Source organism: Zingiber officinale, unplaced genomic scaffold (assembly GCF_018446385.1).
Source record: "Zingiber officinale cultivar Zhangliang unplaced genomic scaffold, Zo_v1.1 ctg71, whole genome shotgun sequence".
Taxonomy (NCBI): domain Eukaryota; kingdom Viridiplantae; phylum Streptophyta; class Magnoliopsida; order Zingiberales; family Zingiberaceae; genus Zingiber; species Zingiber officinale.
The window spans coordinates 28817-50466 of NW_024589967.1; the positions used below are offsets into that span (position 1 = coordinate 28817).

A 21650-nucleotide genomic window follows, 5' to 3' on the forward strand; every position below is an offset into this window, starting at 1 on the left:
TCATAGGAGTTGAGTTAGAAAGCTTCAATTCCTCAAGAATTCTTTTGATCCTCATCACTTTACAAATTCTAGGGGCAATAACTCTGAATTATGCTTCAACACTACTTCTGACTACCACATTTTGTTTTTTACTTCGCTATGTAACTAGATTCCCACCAACAAAGGAACAACAGCTTGATGTTGATCTCATGTCCGTAACACATCGGTGTAGACTTCAACTTGACGATGCCCATGTTTCTTAATAATAAACCTCTCCTTAGAGTTTTTTTCAAATATCTCAATATCTTATAGACGGTCTCGAAATGTTTTGCTCATGGTGAGTGTATGAATTGACTTACCATGTTAACTGCGAAAGCGATATCAGGCCGTGCATGAGACAAGTAAATCAAATTTCCTACGAGTCTCTAATATAGTTCCCTGATCTTCACTTCTTCAACTTAGCAACTTGTAACTTCAAGTTAGATTCAATCGGAGTCTCAACCGTTTTACACCGAAGCAAACCTGTTTCTCTAAGGAGATTAAGAATATATCTTCTTTGATTAACAAATGTACTTCCCTTGGGTCTTGCAAATTCCATTATGAGAAAATACTTGAGGACTCCCAAATCCTTAATTTGAAACTCTTTTACGAGTCTCTTCTTTAGGACTGCTAATTCTGTTTCATCATCGCCAGTTAAGATAATATCAATATAAACAATCAAAATAGCAACTTTACCTTTTTTGAATGTTTATAAAATATTATGTGATTTGCTTGACTGTGTAAGAAGCCATAACTAATAACATCCTTTTGAAAGCATTCAAACCATGCTCTTGGTGAATGTTTGAGTCCATATAATGCCTTGTTTGATTTGCTCGCGTTTTCACCACCCAGTCTCTTCTTAAAATCCGGCTGTCTAGATCATCTTTGAGAAATGCGTTTTTAATGTCAAGTTGATGTAGATGCTAATCTGAATTTACTACAAGAGATAACAAGACTTTGATAGAGTTTATCTTAGCAACTGGAGCAAAAGTCTTTCGATAGTCAATCCCATAAGTGTAAGTGAAACCTTTAGCTACTAGTCTAGTCTTGTACCTTTCAATGCTTTCATCAGCTTTATATTTTATCATAAACACCCATGTACACTCAACTAGTTTCTTGTCTTTGTGTAGATCAACTTATCTCCCAAGTGCCACTTCTCCTTAAAGCATTCATCTCTTCCATGACTGCTAATTTCAACGCGGATCATCTAAAGCTTCTTATATATTCCTTGGAACAAACAAGTGTGAAATCCTAGAAGTGAAAGCTTTATGTTTTTTTTTTTTGACTGTTTTTGATAGGAAATATAATTTGCAATAGGATGATTAGTGCAATTTCGGACACCTTTTTTTAATTGCTATAGGAACATCAAGATAAAAAATAGTAGGTGAACAATTAGACACAATGGGAGGAATCAATCCTGGACTTGGGATAGAGTTACTTGAAATTTCGGTGCTAGAGCTCGGATTTTCAAACTAGTGTTGTGCAAGCTTGACATTCGAGTCTTTACTTCTCAGATGAAATCTCTTCCTAGTATGAACCTGAAGCTCAGAACTCAGATCACGGTGATTAATTTGTAGTATTTCTCCCCCTGATTGAGAGTCTCTGATACTAGGTATTAGAGGTAAGTGACTATTTTCAAGATTGTCTGAAAAATGATATTGGGAAGTGACTATATTCTCTGATACTAGGTAATACATTTTGGGGTCATCAAATCTGGTTGCTCCAATGTTGCAAAATTCAAAAGGAAAACATGCTTCAGTTATAAAGGACCAAAGAATGTCTCATTTTATTGGTTGCTTATTTCAGTGTTTTACTAGATTATAAATATAAATCATTATCTAAAGAAAGAAGTAGAATTATATGACTTACAAGTGACAAATGCTAAAGCTTAATTGATTGCCAGAATTTTTAAAGTATAAAGATTGATATGAATAATTATGCATTGGCAATTTAATTATTTATTAAGTAAATAACTAATTATAATAAAATAGTTTATTAAAAATTACAACAAGTAAAGTTAGTCACGTGACAATGAATTTTGAGACCACTCTTGCACAATGGTGTGACACCAAAATGGAAACGGTCCGTTTGTATCATTCTGGTCAGTGACCAAAATTTCAGCATGGCTAGAAAATTTTAAACTTTGCTTTTGGTTGTCAATTTTAAGAAAAATGACTGCCATTTTCCCCCTTTATAATCTACAGAATCTTGGTCAACCACGGCTAGAGGATGACCTGCCTCAGGGTCTTTTGGCTGTTCCTCTTTTTAAGCATCAGGTAGCTACTGGATGTGCAACCTTATTAATTACTTTCCTTGTGTTTCAACAATTGGATACTGACCATCATGTTGATTAGAAAATAGCCTTAGCTTGGATGGTTCAGAAGGAGAAAAGTACACATTGTACAGGTGGAATTCTTGCAGATGATCAGGTCAGTTTTTGTGGATTTAGTTTCTCATTCACATTTAATTAATACGAGAATAGTATTTTATTAAGCACGACTGTCTAAAGGATGGCATGCTATCTTAAAAACAGGGCCTTGGTAAGACTATATCCATGATAGCTCTGATACAAAAGCAAATGGCTCAACAGTCAAAATTTACATCAGATGTTTCAGATTGTGTAAAACCAGAAGCCTTAAATCTAGATGAGGATGATGATGGGGTTACTGAAGCGGATAAGACAAAATTACAATCCAGAGAAAGTGATCTTAAATGTGAGAAAGTGACTTCTTCAATGATCAACACATCAAGCAACACCAGGCCAGCTGGAGGTACATTGATTGTGTGCCCTGCTAGTGTTCTTCGGCAATGGGGTAGAGAGTTGGATGAAAGAGTTCCAGAAAGTGCAAAGTTATCTGTTCTCCTATATCATGGAGGTACACGGACAAAGCATCCCAATGAACTAACAAGATACCATGTTGTTCTGACCACCTATTCAATTGTGACTAATGAAGTTCCAAAACAGCCTATAGCTGATGATGATGAAGGAGAGCAAAAGAACCATGATAAGTATGGGCTATGTCCAGACTTTTCATCCAACAAAAAGAGGAGGCAGTCCTCCAATGAACAGAATAATAAGAAGAAAGGGAAAAAATCAAAAGAGTCTCTTCTTGACTTTGGCAGTGGTCCTCTTGCTAGAGTTCGGTGGTTTAGGATTATCTTAGATGAAGCTCAAACTATAAAAAATCATAGAACTCAGGTTGCTAGAGCCTGTTGTGGTCTTCGGGCCAAAAGAAGATGGTGCTTATCAGGGACACCGATGCAGAATACAATTGATGATCTCTACAGCTACTTCCGTTTTCTGAAGTATGATCCTTATTCTGTATATAGCTCCTTCTGCGCTTCTATAAAACATCCAATATCTAGAAATGCGAGTAGTGGATACAAAAAACTTCAGGCTGTCTTAAAAACAGTCCTGCTTCGACGCACCAAAGGTAATTTCTTCACATAAATTTATCTGGAACTATGTAAGCTTCATATATTGGTCATTACTCATTAGTTGATTAGATCTTTTCTTGTTATTCCTTTTCTGGAAAGATGATACATAAAACACAATAATGGTTTCTTTATTGTAATTTCTACACAAGGTTTCTTGTTTGGTCACTAAATCATGGACTATACTTACATCTTCATGTGAAAGACCTAGCAATGGCTAACAGTTATAGTATTTTATCTGTATGCATTACATAAATAATACCTTGCATTTTCTCATCATCTAATAGTTGGACTTTTATCTACCTCTTCCGTACCCATATTGGATGATAACATTGGGACACCAACACTTTGAACATGGAAAGAGGTGAGGTACAAGAAGTGAAGTATTTAAAGTTTGAGTCTCTTTTACTCTTGAGATTGAGGAGCAAGTCTCAAGGAATTTTTTGAATATGGATACCTACAATGGGAGCATGGACTTGTTAGAACGTGTTTGTTTTTTTCATTCCCATATATATTTGCATGGAATAGTAAATTCTTGATGTGCTGAATTTTTTTAATACAACCATGAGGAGTCACACATTTGTTCTCCTTGTTGCCATTGGGGAAATATATAGCTTTAAGGAATTTTCTCAAGGCATTGACTTTGTTGGCAATAATAGGATAGCCTGCAAAATCAATAGCTTGATGATGTTGAAATGAAAGGGTGAGGAGGCACTTTCAAAATTTTTAAAGGGGTTTATCAAAGTGACGAGGTAAGTGGATGACTATATTATACTTCCTAATGGCTGCCTTTAAGTTTGCTTTGAGGCCATCAAGGGTTTCATTCTCCGCACAAGAACCCACCTAAGTACTATGTTGAAATGTTGAAGGGGACAAGTGGATATGTTGTCATGTTGAAGTGATGCCTATGAATGCCCCACAATCTTAAAGTGCTCACAGAAATTAAAGATGGAAAATTGCAGTTACCATAACCACAACTATACTGCCCTGCTTTCCATTAGAAAGACAAACCAAAGTGTTGCTGCTATCATTGGGAGCATGTGTGCAATACAGATGAGTGTATGCATTTGAAGATTTGCTTAGAAAGGGATAAACTGCACAAATTTGTGGGTCCATGGAGGGAAGTCAAAGGAGGAGCCAACCTGCGATCCAATTCAAAAACATATAAAATTGATTATTAGGTGATTAGCATCCAGTGGAGAAAGAAGCAACAAGTTCAAATTTTCTGCCTGAAGGAAACCATCATGTTTGCCTTACATGTGGGGCATAAGTATAGCCAAGATTTGATAGACCAAAAAAGTAGGGAAAATTGGTTCACATATTCAAGATGCATTACTGCTTCATGAAAAAGTGGTGGCTTGAGAGCTTTGATTCTATATTATCTATAACGGATATGCATTACTGCTTTAGGTTTAGATTGTGATTGTTTAGTAAGAAGGGTGCTAGTGGATATCGGCAATTTAACCTTGTATTACAACATATTTTTGTAAACCTATATGCAATGTGAATTGAGGGAGAATACAACCTTGATGGATTTCACGAGAAATAAAATTAGAATGCTCGAAACAATTGATTTGACTGTAGTGACTTGGTGTAACAGTGATGGGTTTCTCAAAAAAAAAAAAAAAACAGAATTAGAAGGTTCAGAACAATTGCTTTGACTGTAACAGTGGGTCTAGCTGCTTTCTTCTTTCAATGTAATCCTAGGAGCTTAATCTTACAATACAAGGGGTAGGAGTGATTAGGTTTGATCCAATAGAGTCATGGACTGGGTTTAGGGTTGTTACTTGCCAATTTGTTACCATGCACACTCTCCAGTCTTGTTATCTAGCATTTGTTTTGACAAACATCTTTTTTTTCCCTCCCTGTAGTCAAAGCATCTCTTTTCTTCTCTAGCTATATTTTATTGTTGTAGTTGTGTTTGGCATGTAAGGTATGGTTCTCTCTTATACCAATGTCTCTCCTCACCTTCCCATTTTTGAGTCCCTTATTTTTTTAAAAAATTATTTCCCTTGTTCATTTCTTATTTAAATGATTTTATAGTTATGTTTTGCCTATATCTAATTCCATAGAATTTTCATTATGTTCATTCTTTTGTTTCATTAGTTTATGGCTTATTGTTCGCTTCCTCCTGCTAAATTGCCTTGTAGGTACAATTATTGATGGGGAGCCAATTCTTAAACTACCGCCGAAGTCAATTTGCTTGAAAAAAGTAGAATTTTCTCACGAAGAACGGGAGTTCTATTTAAAGTTGGAGGCTGATTCACGGCAACAGTTCAAGGTACATCCCATTTGATAGTTGAGTTATTGTGCAATTCAATGTAATTGAAGAACAGATCGTACTAGGTTGTATTTTCACCAGATTTCTGATAAAAGAGAAATTTGACCTTTATCTTTATTTAGATTGTAATGCTAACTCATAATTTGTAGAATAATGCTAGCTCTTACTTTCTTCTCCATAAGTTCGGGAAACAACTTTATGCATGGGAATATGGGATATGGCTAGAAAGAAAGAAAGGTGATTGCTTTTTTGGTTCTATTTTCACATGTGAGCTGGAGATATAGTCACCTCTTATAAAGTTTGTATAGCTCATATATAGTGAATATATCACAATAGTTGAGATATGCAATTGACTTAGATGTGCAACCTAATGCTTAACTGGTTGATCTCCATTTAAGACGCAATGTATGCATGTATGAGAAAAAAATGATAGGAAAACTGAAAATCTAGGCGCTCACATTTATTTCAAAGAAGTTATTGCTATAGATTCATTTATATCAAATTTAATGGTTCAACAAGAGGTTTGGGCAGCCACATAAGCAGTGTGGAAGGGTCCATGGCTGCCTAAACCACTTATGCTTGCAAATGTTTGCATCATTCCAAATAAAGGTAAATTGCTTAGGTGGATTATGCAATTAATATTATACATATATTATTTTTTTAGCAAGAAAATATTATTTTTAGGCCGTAGTCACTTGGTCCTTAGGTGGTTGGTATTAAAATATTATTAAAATAGGTAGTGCCATCATGCAAAAAATAATGTCATCATGCTAAAATATTTAAACGTGAAAAAGCTAACTAGTGTCATACACAAGTTTACAATAAACTAAGTTCATAAGTTATAAGTAACAAAGCACTCTATAGAGAAAAAAAACTATCCAGAAAATCCCATTAAATTCCTCATTAGCCACCTTACTTTTTTATCCTCAGAATTAACCTCTTCTTCATAGTCTTCACTTGTAGAGGGATCAACTAGCTTATAGCTTCTCCTCTCTTGAGAAAGCTGATTAGCTCTTGAAGGTTTTGGAACTATATCCTATGTCAAGCCTGAAAAAAACTACTTCCTCTTATATCCTCGTTCATTCATTCTCTGGCACTACTGACATCTTTTAACTCTAAGGGGGTTCTTCTTAATATATATATATTTTTAAATTCATCAATCTTTCATCAAATTGGATATACACTATATCATTTATTTTCATTACAACTAATTCCTTTGTTCACTTTGTATGAATCGACAAAAAAGAAATCCATTTATTTATTGATAAATTATGTACAATCACAATTTCAAGTGTCGAGCTATGCCTATTGGCACAAGCAGAGTTTATATTTTGCTCATTGACAAACAAACAAACAAGCAGAATGGTTTGGCATGAAGAGCTTTGGCTTGGGAATGAGAGAAATTGAAAAGAAAGATAAAGAGGAGAGAATAAGAAGAGGAAGCATGGATTAAAATATTGTGTCAAGCTGTCGCCGTGGAAGGCTTGCGTGACCCCACAGTCGTGCCAGAGGGGTTGCACTGGGCGGAGCAAGTGCGGGTTTTTAAATTAAAATTGATAACTTAGCATTGATTATCTCAATCAACTCTTAGCTACGACTGAGATAATCTCAAGTGGCTTAATTAAACCCTAATAAAATTATCTAATTAATTATATATTTTGTTTATTTTAATTCTAAAAATATACAGTAATTTATTTATTTATCTCCATTTTTTTTAAATATTTTTTTTTATTTTTTAAATATATTTTTTAATTATTATATTTTATATTTAAAAAATATCGTGGAGGTGTCGTGCAATTCCCTCGGAGGAGTCGCGTGAGCGGGCTAGGGGTTTTTTAATTAACTCTTAACTATGATAGGAATTATCTAAAAAGACTTAATTAAACTCTAATGAAATTATCTAATTAACTAAATATTTTATTATTTTAATTATAAAATATATAATAAAATTTTTATTTATTTATTTGCCGACCTCACTTAGTGAAATAAGGTTTGGTTGTTGTTGTTGTATTTATTTATTTATCTCTCTCTATATATATTTTAAATATTAATTTTTATATATTTTTCTTTTTAAAATATTTACGTTAAATATTTTATTTTTAGTTAATATATTTTATATTTAAAAATGCCTAAATCATCGACACGGTATGATACAATATTGAAATCGTATGTCATACACCGAATCTCCGATACAGACTTGAAATTTTAAACCACAAGAGAAAGTCCGGTCTGAAAAGATAGAGATGTTGGAGGGGCGGTAGAGGTTGGTGTAATAGTAGTCTCTACGAGTGGTCGACTAAGTGCATGTTGTTGGAGGTAGGGGTAACGATTGTTGTCGTAAGGGCGGTGCCCTCTTCGACAAAGGGATCAACAAACAATATAGGAGGTGGATGACATACGACTTTGAGTATTGGCAGCTTAGCCGCTAGTGTGAAAACTAGTGGAGAAGGGGAGGGAGTAAGGGGATCAAGAGAAAAATATAAACATAATTAAATAGTTATATAATTTTCTAACTTTCTAAAAATGCAATTAACCTAATTAAATACAAGTGAATTGAACTTTCCTATATATAAACTTTATTTAGTTTTAAATAAATTCAAATCGAGTTTGGTTTGAACCCGCTTGATTATAATCATATCATTTCTACTTGATGAGCTCTATTTAACCCTAAAAAAATGACCATAAAACTTAACATATTAGTTTAATCTAACTTAATTAGTATTTAAAATTTTAAAAAATAATTAAAAACATAAAAATTTAAATAGGATAAAATTTGGTATTCAACATTGATGGATATTTTTTCATAGTCAAACTTTTATAAAGAAGAGACTGAAAGAAATAACATAAGATAAGAAATAATTAATGACATATACTAAATGCCTATGTTTTCAAAAGATTAATTCGAAAAATAACTAGAGTTCCACATGCTACTTTGATTAAATAAAAAATATTTAATTAAATTTAAAAATCATTTATTTTTTCCATAATTTTTAGTTAGATAATTTTTTTTTCAAATTTAAATGTGATTTTGTTGAAAAAAAATTAAACCTAAAATTTTCAATGTTAATTTTGTTAAGTTCAAATCGAGTTTTATATATTTAATTTAAAAAAATTTAAATATAATATTATACTCCTAATTTTTGTTTTGTTCTATTATTCTTAATAATAAAATTTGAAATTTTTTAGCAGCGTTTAAGAGTTTTTTATTTAGGTTTTTACCAAACAAAATATGAAAGTAATATTTAATCCTCTATTAAATGCTTGCAAATAAATTTTGAACGCAAATATATAAATTAATTAAAATATAGTTCATTTCAAATAAAATTACATCATTAACTTCTTGGATTTCTTCTTTCAAATATGAAAATACATTACTTTATTTTGCTGAATTTGAAAGTAAAGCATGCTAGTTTATAGAGTAGTTATGTAAGTTATTATAAAATGAAAGAAATATAATTTAAGCTAGAAATTAAAATTAAAGATTATAAACATTTTAATCATAAAAACTGAGATAATCAAATTAATCATAAAGAAAAAACAAATATATATTAACAATATCATTAATTATCAAATAAAGAATTTATTATAATACAAATTTAATCATAATAAAAATTAATAATTTAGTTAAATAAGTATTGAAACCCTATAGACACGGTTTGATACCGTGTCAAAATTATATATTGTTTTGGTCAAAGACCACAACTTCGGCTCAACTCAAAATTTGAAACCTTGTGTTTAAAAAATTTCAAAGTAAACAATGATCATAATTCTCATATGCCCTTTTAAATGCACTTTAATTCCCCTCACACCCAGAGGGGTTGCATAGTAGCTTTAGAATGTTGATTGGCATTACTTATAAATGGAGAATACCTAATTCAAATTGACCCCCATGTTCTATTAGATTAAATTAATAAATAATATTAGTAAAATTCTAGAATTTACTCAAAATGACTAACAAATTTAACTAAATAGTAAGAATTACTTTGGCTAAATTTTTATCATTCTTTGACCTCTACCTCAGTAGTGGTATTCTAAAGAGTCCAAATGCATTCTATATGCCTTCAATTCTATACTTATCACATCACATTATCCTGGATGGTAGGATCAAGAAGGATGGAAAGGCATACACGTGTGAGAATATCATCCATGATAGCGCTATCAGACACTATTTCCTAATAGTCCCTAAAATAATAAGGATTAAGGCAATAAGAAAATTTAGAGCACTATCAAATTTCCTCTATATATATTCCTCAATAAGATTCATATGACTTCTAAGAAATTTTCACATTCTTAAAAAAAGGCTATTATTTTCTTTTTAGCATCCTTTATATCATTATATGTAAATCTCATTATCGGCCTTTTATTTGCATAAAAATCCTATAACTTTACTAATACAAAAATACCAAAAGTGTAAAATTCACACCTGACAAACTTGCTCATCACAATAAGCCTTTAACACTTCTAGATCATTTATATTGCAGTTACTCTTCTGAAGAAATATCATCCTTATCTTTTTCCTTGCATCCAGAACACTTTGCAGTAAAAGAAAAGTTGTAAACCTTACGATTCTAGCTCGCACAAGGTCCTTATTTTTTTTGAGTGAAGTAAGGTGTTATGCTCAAAAGTCCTATGGTGACTGAAGTGACTCATTATGCTAAAAGTCTTACGGTGATTGTATTTAAAAACAATGATAGTTCTTAGCTTGTCAATTATATGGTTTATTTTTTCCTTACCAACCTCCTCAAGCATCAAATCAATTGTATGAACTACAAAAAGACAAAAATATATATAGTCGGTCCTTTTTTATCAGCCTTTTCAATAGCTAAATTTTCCACAGCATTGTGTTACTATCCGAAACACTCTGTTCCCTAACCTCCATATATTTATCAACAATCGTAAAAAATGTGTGGCACTCCTCAAATGCATCAATAGATTTCAAGAAATTCGTGCCTAATTCATAATATACAAACAAGTTTGTAATGCTCCTGCTCTTTTTATCTGTCCATGAAAACACAAGCCGGTCATAATAGTACAACCGGCTCTCTTCCAAGTATCCATATGGACTTATAAATATTCTTTGATCTTTACCACTTCTTTCTTAAGTAAAGGTTCACCGAGATCATAAAGAGTTCAACTTTTATAGATAAGATCATTTCATTGATTGCCTCTATCACAGTATGGAAAGACTTCAAGGAAGCTGCATAAAATGAAATACCTGCTTCATAGAACCATTTAGCAATATACTGGTTGACACTATTCCTTTCTTCCTTGGCAAATTTATCTTTGTTGTGGCTTTTCTTTGTTGAATATTGTGATGCCACAACTATTTCTGGATCATTATCTGTGAATCGATCCAGTGGTCCTTTAATTCTTAGCCTTTTATCACCCATTCCTTGGATTTTTTTCCATGAAATATTAACCTACAGGCTTTCTTCCTGAAACAAGTTTACCTTGTCATTCTTCTTTTTGATTGACTCCAATGCAAGGATCACTTTGTTAGCTTTTAGCTATTAATAACCCACAACATTACTTTAAATACAAGCAAGGTGATGCTTAAATCTGGAGACTCCTTTGGTTTCTTTGCCACAAAATTTGCACTTAACAATATTAAGGTCTATAGAAATCAGAACTTACTATCTTGTGTTGAGTTGAGGTTGTTTTCATACTTTAAATTCACTAAACAATAAACAAAACATGACAAGCAGATAAAATTATAAAATCGGAGATCTAAAATGAGAAGTAAAATAAGAAAAAAGGGCTGCTGTGAAGGGAATCAAAAAGGGCAAAATTAACTGAAGGTTGTTCAGTTACTGCTGTTAGTGAACGGGTGAAACAGTACTGGATGTGTCTGATTACTGTCGTGGGTGGGGTTACGACTGTTGCAAAGCACCCAAGTTACTGATTACTGTTATGTGAATGTGGTTGGTTGTTATGGGTGGACTGTGACTAATTACTGGTTTAGATGGATGCTGTGCACTATAGGGATGCTGTGCACTAATAGGGATGCTGTGAAGGAGTCTCAACGCTGTGGATTTGAAAGTGTTGCAGATGTAGTCACAGTGGTGATAACATTGGGTTTGATGCGTGTAGAGGCATCATGAGCAGAGTTTCAATGAACGGTGACACTGTTTTTGTGTAGAGGTATCGTGTGTGGAATAATTGAGAAAACCGACGATGTTGAGTGTAGAAGTGTCAGGGAGAAGAACTGAATAAGGGGTTTCAGTGTAAAAGTGTTTCAGCATGAGAAGGAGAAGAGAAGGGATTGACTTGTAAGTCACCACCAAATCATTCCTATTCTCCTACTGAATGAGCCTTTTCAATCACCGAACCCACCCTTTTCCCAATCAATGCATTGCTGGTCTACCTATCTCCATTTTTAAAATACCCACCTAACAATGACTGCTTACACAATAGGTGAAGCAGAGGCCTGTTGGAAATGCCTAAGTGGTCTAGACCACTTCTCAAAACCATGATCTTATCAAAAGTATCTTTGCTTATTATAAAATGGAAGAAAAATATATTGGAAAACTATTTTTTTACAAAGAGGTAAATAGTATAAGGTAATATGATGATTATCTTTCTTGAATTGCATCTTGGGAAGTGGACATATATTAGCTAAGATAACTTTATTCTTGACACTTGGACGGTGCTACATCTCTATGACTAATAAAGTGAAATCTATGATAGACAAACCTCATTTTTGAAAAATGATACTAAGTCTAAAATTATTTAAAAATTTAATATTTTTTGTGTTGTAATTTAGCATCAAATATATGGTTGTGAAATTTACCTTTCCAGCAAAACTAAGAGAATATTAGATGTAAATGCTTTCAAGCATAATTTTTGCAATAAGATACTAAAATTTAAACTTTTTAAAAATTTTAAATTATTTGAAAAATTAGTTTGATTATAAAATAAGGGACATTTCTATGATCATTTGAACTATTCCTATTCTCATTATTTGTCATTTTCATGATTTATATATTTTAATGACATTAACCTAATAAATGCATCATAACTAAGATCATGGTTGCTGAGATGTTTTAATGAGATGAGATCAAGGTATCACCATAATTGTTCTACACGTCCTGTGATTATGCCATTTAAAGTTCAAAGTATTATCAGGCATATGTATATAAACAAAAATGAACCCAACCTAGAAAGGGGTTTAGTGAATAAATGAGGATATTTAACTTGGATTCAATATAATTTGGTGTCATGTCATATAATGGTGCTTGATTTTAATATGCTTTGGCCTAGAATGATGAATGCGATATGTATACATTTTTTTATTAGGTATTAAAATTTTCACATAGTAGCTGCACACTACTCTTTATGCTAATCTAAGATCTTCATTCATACACCGTCTACAATAATTGTGTCATGCATTCTCCCATAGCTATGACTTGGCCTTGTTGGTTGATAGTGCAATCCAATGGTATTTGTGACTACTTTAACTTACTAGGGAGGATCTAAGGAGTTGACACCTTCCACTAGTGTTTTTCCTATCCAACTTGCAACTCACATAGTCCAATGGTATTAACAGGCATATGTATATAAACAAAAATGAACCCAACCTAGAAAGGGGTTTAGTGAATAAATGAGGATATTTAACTTGGATTCAATATAATTTGGTGTCATGTCATATAATGGTGCTTGATTTTAATATGCTTTGCCCTAGAATGATGAATACAATATACATACAATTTTTTGTTAGGTATTAAAATTTTCACATAGTAGTTGCACACTACTCTTTATGCTAATCTAAGATCTTCCTTTATACACCATCTACAATAATTGTGTCATGCATTCTCCCATAGCTATGACTTGGCCTTGGTGGTTGATAGTGCAATCCAATGGTATTTGTGACTACTTTAACTTACTAGGGAGGATCTAAGGAGTTGACACCTTTCACTAGTGTTTTTCCTATCCAACTTCCAACTCACATAGTCGAAGTTGAAGTAACCTATAAGGTCAAATGAATCACTCCTTGAATACTAATGACTGGGATTAAGAGTGCCCTTGAGATACCTTAAGATTCTCTTAATTACCACAAGTTTGGACTCTTTAGGAACCGATTGAAACATAATGAATAATCCTACCATCAAAATAAAGTTCGGTTAAATATAATATCCTTACAATTAAACTTCTAATTTTTCTATTTCAAAATCAACACTTTTACCATTCAGATCATTGTCCAATTTTTATTTTTGTTTCTATAGGTGTTGACAGCCTTTTACATTTTTCATTTCAAATCATTTGATGAACTCCTTTGCATACATGGTTTGATGAACATAGATCTCATGATGCTTTCTTTGCCTTATTTGAAGTCCCAATAATACATTTAATTTTCGCTTATCATGAAATCACTCTCCATGAGAGTGGTAGACATATTAAAAAATTCTTTATTAGTTGAACAGAAATGATATCATCTACATAAAGTCGTGCAATAAAAATACCATATTTTTTTTTGTATTTAATAAATAATTTTATTTTTGTCTTAAATAACTAATGTAAGGTGAACTGCACCTAGTTAAAAATATTTTGAGATAAGAAAACTTAAAAAATTTATATACCAAGCTTGAGGGACTTAGTTTCAAACCAAATAATGTCTTTTTAGTCTAAAACATGATTTAGATTTTGCAAATCTTCAAAAGTATGTGATTGTTTCACAAATTTTTTTTTTATAAATCCATTAAAAAAATGCATAATTTATATCCATTTGAAAGAGTGTAAGACCTTTAATGTTGTAAAAGTCAAAAGCATATAAATTGATTCGAGTTGTGTTACTGGAGCATGAGTCTCATCATAATCTACTTGCTTGAAATGTTCGGCCACTACTCTAGCCTTATTTCAAATCACACGTCCATTTCATCATAAAGTTTATTCATAAAAATCTGACAAATTCGAATGGTTGAACAATTATAAGGTCTTAAGGCTAATTCATCTTGTATCTTGATCTAGATCAAGCAATGCTTCTTCTATGTTTTTTAGCTCAATTTGAGAGATGAATGCTACATTGCTATCTACACGTCTAAAATGAGATCTCATCCTTACCCTTGGGAGCTATCTCCTATTAACTTTTCAAGGGGATATTTGGGTTCTTCTTGTAGACTTTTAAGAGTGGTTGAATTATTTCTTCTAATCATCTTCCTGGGCTCATCCTTCTTGGTTTATTCTCTTGCTCTCCTTTGTTGGTTTTTCCTATGCATATGTATGTTTGGTTCTTGTTGATATCCCAGGTTTTCAGAGGTAGTTGTAGATATTAAGAGGTGGTAGCTAAAAGGATGTAAACGATGAACATTAGGTGACTCTTCTACCAAATAACCTAAGTGCTTGATTATTGCCAAAGTGATCCTTAGTATTTAAAGATATATCTTACTACCAAATAACCTGAGATTCTTAATTGAGAGTACACTTCCATAGACAAAGTTTATATGAGGTTTTCACTAAGAAGGAATGGAAATATTTATGTTATTTTGAACATGACATGTAGTATGAAAATTCTCGGCACAAAAGTATCTCAGGAAAGAGTACTTGTTCAACATGGACCGAGATGCCCGAAGTGCACAATTCTTCCTTTTCACAATATCATTTTGTTGAGGTGTACTTGGAGTGAATTTTATGCAAATATCTGTGACCTTTATAATAATTTTGAAATTATGGTTCTTACATTCTCCATCTTAATCACTTTGGTTCTGATTGATTTTAATCCTTTTTCGTTTTTAACTCTTTTGCAAAAAGCGATGAACAGTCAATAGTGTCAAACTTATGTTTAAGGAGATATGTCTATGTATACCTACTAAAAATCATCTACTACTACTACTACTACTTGGAGATGTTATGTCATATGAATACTTAGTGTACTTGTCTTTAGAAGAAATCCGCTACCTTAGCGGCCCCCTAGTGCCGGCCCCATGGATATGGAGGGAGGTAAATGCAGGTACACAAGCCATAAGTGCATGATGGGGTAAACCCCAGGTCGTCAATTCCTGAGAATCGGTCCCTGACCATTTCGCCAGAGATGTCATGCGCCCACCGTCTGCGTTACGCCCTGGGGGCATGTGCTTGCCTTTACGTTAATACTTAGTGTGGTTGCCTTCTTGACATCCATTGTAGACGTTCTACTCACAAGGTTTTGTTTCAGCTTGAGTCGACTCACGAGATTTTGTTTCATCTTGAATCAACTCGAAGAGAATTAAATCTTTTGAAGTCTACTCGAGTAGATAATGGTGTGCTAGAAATAGGTTATTGAGTTGACTAAAGAGGTTCTGAGTCGACTCAAAAAGTATTCGTTGGAGGATAAGGTCTGCAACAAGAAGTAACCAATTGAGTTGAGTGACTTGGATTTGAGTCTATTGAACTGGGTTGGTGTCAATTGGAAATATTATCAGTTGGTAGATAAGTTGCAAATTTATCCAGTTAACTAATCTAGATTTGAACATAGAATAAAGCTGATCAGCAAGTCTAATCTTATCTAACGTTTGAAGGTTAGCTTGCAACTATAAATAGGAAAGCAAGGGGACCTTGAAAGATACAACTTTCATAATGCAATCGTCTGTTCATAAGTTGTTTTTTTTTTTAATTTCTAGGCACTCTTGAGTCCTTGATGATCTAAAAAGAGCTTGATTTTTGTTTATGTTGAGTTAGTTTTATCATTTGTAAGAGAGCAGAAAGTTGTTTTAATACGAGGTTTCTTCTTCCTCTTAAAGCAGAACAAGTATGGTATTTTTTAGAAGTGACCCACTTAATGAGTTAATGGGCCATGACATAGGGTCCAAACCACGTTAAATACTTGTTAGCATTTCCTCTTCTTGTAAACAAATATTTTCATACAATTGTTTACAGGTTTTATTCATGTACCGAAATGACTTCAGCTCACAAGTGTTGAGATTTCTTCATTTTTATTGTCAAGCGCAGATATAATTTTCAGTTTGTTTGATTGTTTATTTGTTTTTCATGATAAATGAACATAAATAATATCTTATTGAGGGAAGTATTAAGTTTGCTTATGAACATTTGATCCCAATCCTAATCTTTCTCATGAGAAGGTAGAGATGTGCGAGATAATTACCCTGGGTATGAGAACCGAAAAGAATCTCAAGTTGACACCAAAGATGATAAACACGGAATGATTAATTTTGATACTGATTCTGATGGGACTATTGGTTGTGAGGTTGTATGATAACACAATGAGAGATGTGAATATGGCACAATAAAAAGCTTTATGGTTAGATGTGCATATAGAGATTGCACTAGAAAAAAATTTGTCTAAGATTCCCTGAAATTAGAATTGTGAAATTTACATAACCATATCCTTAGAATAGGGAGGGAGAGATAACAAAAAAGAGAGGTGACGAAGAGATTGTTTGGGGCTCATGATGATCGAGGACCAATCTAGGAGAAGCTTAACTTGGGTTTCATGAAGAAAATGGATGATCACTAGAAGAGCAGGTTTAGAAGAAGGTTGTTAGTGCCTCATGCTGGTTCATGACATGAGGAGTTGATCATGAAAGTGCATGTGGAGTTAATCATGAAAGTGCATGCAGAGTTGGTTGGTTCACGAAAGTGCACGTAGAGTTAAGTTGTGTCATGAAAGTGCACATGGAGTTAGTTGGTTAACAAAAATGTGATCGTGGGTTTACTTGTGATGAAGAATGCAAGTGTGAGTGTTGGTACTAGTTATGACTTGTGTATGGCCCCCTATGTGCAAATGTTCACAATAAAGTAGAAAATCGAGTCATTGCACTGGTGTTGGTTTTGATTTTAAATGTGATTCCTAAGTATGAATCAAGTCATTCCATGGGTTTTGGTTGTGGCACAATGGTTGAGCACAGGTTTACACAAGGGTTTTAGTTGTGGATATGAATGGCGAGGACAAGTTATTATGCTTGCATTGGTCACAACAAAAGGTTTGACACAAAAATGGCAGTGGATGGGGGATGGGGGATGGGAGATGGGAGATGAGGAAGGCAACAAGAAGGGGAGTGATGTTCTGATACCAGGTTAATAAGAAAAGTGATATAATAAAATTATTCTTCAGGAAGTAATTTTACCATACGTGTGAATATACAAAACTCAAGAATTTAGTGCATAAATAAATTAGCCATGTGGTACTAATGACTATTGTCTAATCTGACAGCAGTAATTTGTATGTCTTGGAAATAAAAAGACAGAAAAAAATTGTTTCTGAAGATCTTGGAGTCCTAAACATTTTCTTGGAATTGAATTAGCACATAATGTGAAAGGTGTCCTCTTTCTTTAGAGGAAGTAGAGGAAATGACTGCTAATCTAATTGAAGAAAGAGAATTGGGCTTTAACTCTTTTAATAGTCTAAGAGATTTCTGATACAGATTTTGAAGATTTTGGCAAGCTTATTTATTTTACTGCTATAACATCAAACATATCCTTTGCTTTTGGAGTAATTATTTTTCTCATCTCATATTACTGCTCCTCACATCCCATTCATAGCCTGATGGATGGATCTTTCTGATTGTGGTCTCTGTCATTGTTATTGAACATTATATTTAAGCTAAGTACTTTAATATGGCCAACAAATACTCTGTTGTTCGTTTTGACTAATAGTAATCGAGTAAATTCAGAAATTCTGCAGTGCAGTTTGCAGCATTTCAGAAATACTAAATCAGATTAAAATGTATCTCTTTTGCTATTTTTTTTAATAAAACAAGAGAAAGTAAATTGAAATGGTGTAGGCATGTTCAGAGGTGACCAACAGATTCTGAGGGTTCAGCCAATTATAATGGAAGGTGTTGGGGGTAAAGGAAGGAATGTGAAAGGATATTTTAATTGATGTAATAAAAGTAATTTAATTTGTTTGATTATTAGTAGAGCTCATTGGAACAAATACAATCATATACCCACTCCAAATAGTTGGGAATTGACATTATGATGAAGGTGACAACAATGCTGAACAATCACTAAAGAGGGCTATATTTGCTTTGTGTTGTAAGTGTTTATAGCACATTTCGATTGAAAATTTTATTATTAAGTTGAAAAGGATTATCTTTATCAGGAGAGGGAAGTGCAACACCAAATCAAATCAAAATTCACATATAATTTGGATGAAATTGAGGAAGTGTGAGGATAAATGCCTTACGCAAAGAAAGACTATCTCACAGAAATTCTGGGATTTTAAATTTTATTAATTTAAAATTAATACATTGAGATGATCATGTTTATTGATAACTCTAACTAGAATATATTACTAATTGGAAAATACAATGTTCTCCTTAAGCAACTACCAAACTATAAGGTACCCAACTCTTATTAAATTTAAAGATATCAAAATATACAATACCCAAAATGTAACAATTACCAAAATCAATTACAATCTCAAATTCAAACTAATGTCTTTCCTTCTTTAAATGGTAGGTGATGTAAAGAAGTAAATGACATTCATTTAAGTTTTGAATTGTCACTAATTTTGGCAGTTCTGTTTTGGATATTGTGTGATTTGATATCTTTTAATTAAGTTTTGAGTTCTATAGGTATTTTTAATTTGGTAGTAGTTTAATGAGATTATTATGTTTCTTGATTAGTGCTATTTCTTTGCTATTTTAGTTAGGATGCTGTCTAGAAAAGTTGCTTTGTCAGTGCATTGGGTATCTTTCTGTTAATAAAATTTCAGTTTGATTAACCGTGGTGTGAGATAATTTCTATCTGTGCAAGATAGTTATTTCCATATTTCATTAATTTTTGCCCAAATCCTCTGTAGGAGTTTTAGTTCGAAATGGTGCTATCAATTAGTTATCACAATTTCACTAGAATGAGCATGTTCATCCCTCTCCTAACTGATCACCTTGTTCCATTAACCTCTACTGGGGAAAACCTTTTTATTGGGAACATTTACTATATATTCCTTATATAGAAGTTGTGAATGTCGGCAGGAATTTGCTGCCATGGGGACGTTGAAACAAAATTATGCAAGTATATTGATGCTTCTGCTGCGACTTCGGCAAGCCTGTGATCATCCCCTCCTAGTTAAAGGATTTCACACAGATACTATTGGAAAAGATTCACTTGATATGGCAAGACAACTTCCCAGGGAAATGCTTATTAATTTACGTAACCAGTTGGAAGGTTTGGCGATTTGTACCATCTGCAGTGTAAGTCTCTACACTGATTCTGAATGTGCATCCTTGTGAATTTTGACAAGTTATTTTCTTGTGCCTTACATATATTATCTTAATTTTTAAAAAATTGGATGATTGGTCTAATAAATCTTATTAAATCTCGTAAAAGCTGCCCTATTGTTGCATTGATTTAATTGTAGATTAGTCAAAAAAATATCATTGGAACAATATCTATATCTTTCTATAAGAAATTAGAGAAACAAATTAGTATCAATGCATGTTCATAGAGTATAAATTTTTCTGACAACATATTACCTTGAATTCCATCTTGTTTGTCAGATACGCCACACTTTTGGTTTGTAACTTAAACAGAAACATCAACAATGTTGTAAATGCTCTGATCCACAGTGTTAGTAACCTATAGATATTGTATAATGTGATATGCCAACTGGTGGGAAAATTCCATAGTGCCTGGTACCATTCAACAATATTATCTAATAAGTTTGAATATGTATCTGTTGGGTGGATATTACTGAGTATTGTTTAGTACTCCTACCTATGCACAAACATTTGGTTCGACTTCTGACTTCCCCCACATGATTTTATTGTTCTACACGTTTATTTCCATTTATCAGCTTATTAGTTACTACTGGTAGTTCAGTAGTCAGTACACGTTATGTCGTTTCCCAAGCCTGTGCCTTCAGAAAGGGGCTCTAGTTAATCAAGAGGGGGATGCAGCTCACCACATGCTAAAGTTCCCTAGTGCAATGCGAAACTAATTAACTATATCTCTATTGCAATCTTCTTGACTTAAATTCTAGATGTTCTAGTAAAAGCTTTATCATTCCTTTTGATTTGGAATATCCATGGGCAATGCAAGATTTGTAAGAAAAGGTCATCTGCTGTTGCCTCTGTGCCCAATACATGGACCCACTTGAAGTTCACTAAGATACTTTTTCTTAAAAACGGTTGTTGCTTTATCTTACCGTGATTCTCCAGATCTGATTTTGAAACCATTCCACAAGTGCTAGCTTATCAAAGCTTGAAATCTATAATATTTTGCAATGCCTAGCCTCAGATGCTGCAGTGTATTAATTGGAATTTGACCAATTGGGCAATTATCAAACTTAAACATGATTTTTTTACTTTATGGACTTAGAACTTAATGCTTGTCTATGTAAATTTTATCAGTGTTCATTACCAACATCAAAACTTTAGATGCTAGTCTGATAGCGCTATCTACAACCTATTAATTGGTATGCCATCATGATGGCAAACCTAGATTTGACCATGGTTCGGAACCAATGGTGACCGTTCAGGACTGCTGCTTCAATGGTTTAAAAATCTCAGCTCTTAACCTTAACCTTCAAAGGTGGTTACGGTTCACGATTCAGAACCGCTTGCTACAATTTTAGTTTATAGTTCACAACGCTTCAAGATTATTTATATTTCATTAAAAAAATATTTAAAAATTTATAAATGTGGAAAAATAGAAAAATAAAAAACGTGAACTTATTTAAGTTGCCTGTGTAACCACTTAAGATATAAGGGAATTAAATCCTACTTAGTTCATTAATTCCTTCGATATTAAAATTTTCTACTTCGTTTTTTGGAAGTTGTATTCCTTTTGTAACTTTCGTCTAATCATCAAGTAGCGTTTGAGCTTCCAAAGAGTTGGGAGCCAAAGTAGATTGTCTTCCATTTAAGATATTAGCTCTGGAACTAAATATTTGTTCTACACCAATAATTGACACTGGAGAAGCTTTGCTATAATATAGAGGATGAAATAACTGTGTCTTTTGCCACCACCATCATAAAATATC

The 21650-nt window shown here is 33.0% G+C and overlaps 1 protein-coding gene across 5 annotated transcripts in view; it reads left to right on the forward strand.

Annotated features, from left to right (window-relative positions):
- Positions 1 to 21650, forward strand: part of LOC122037654 (helicase-like transcription factor CHR28) — a 46902-nt gene that overhangs the window by 20273 nt on the left and 4979 nt on the right. For all 5 annotated transcript variants that reach the window (XM_042597161.1, XM_042597165.1, XM_042597163.1 and 2 more), the window contains 5 exons: positions 2223 to 2294; positions 2373 to 2447; positions 2552 to 3452; positions 5604 to 5734; positions 19642 to 19860. In XM_042597161.1, the coding sequence (XP_042453095.1) occupies positions 2223 to 2294; positions 2373 to 2447; positions 2552 to 3452; positions 5604 to 5734; positions 19642 to 19860 (1398 nt within the window). The remainder of the gene's footprint in view (positions 1 to 2222; positions 2295 to 2372; positions 2448 to 2551; positions 3453 to 5603; positions 5735 to 19641; positions 19861 to 21650) is intronic.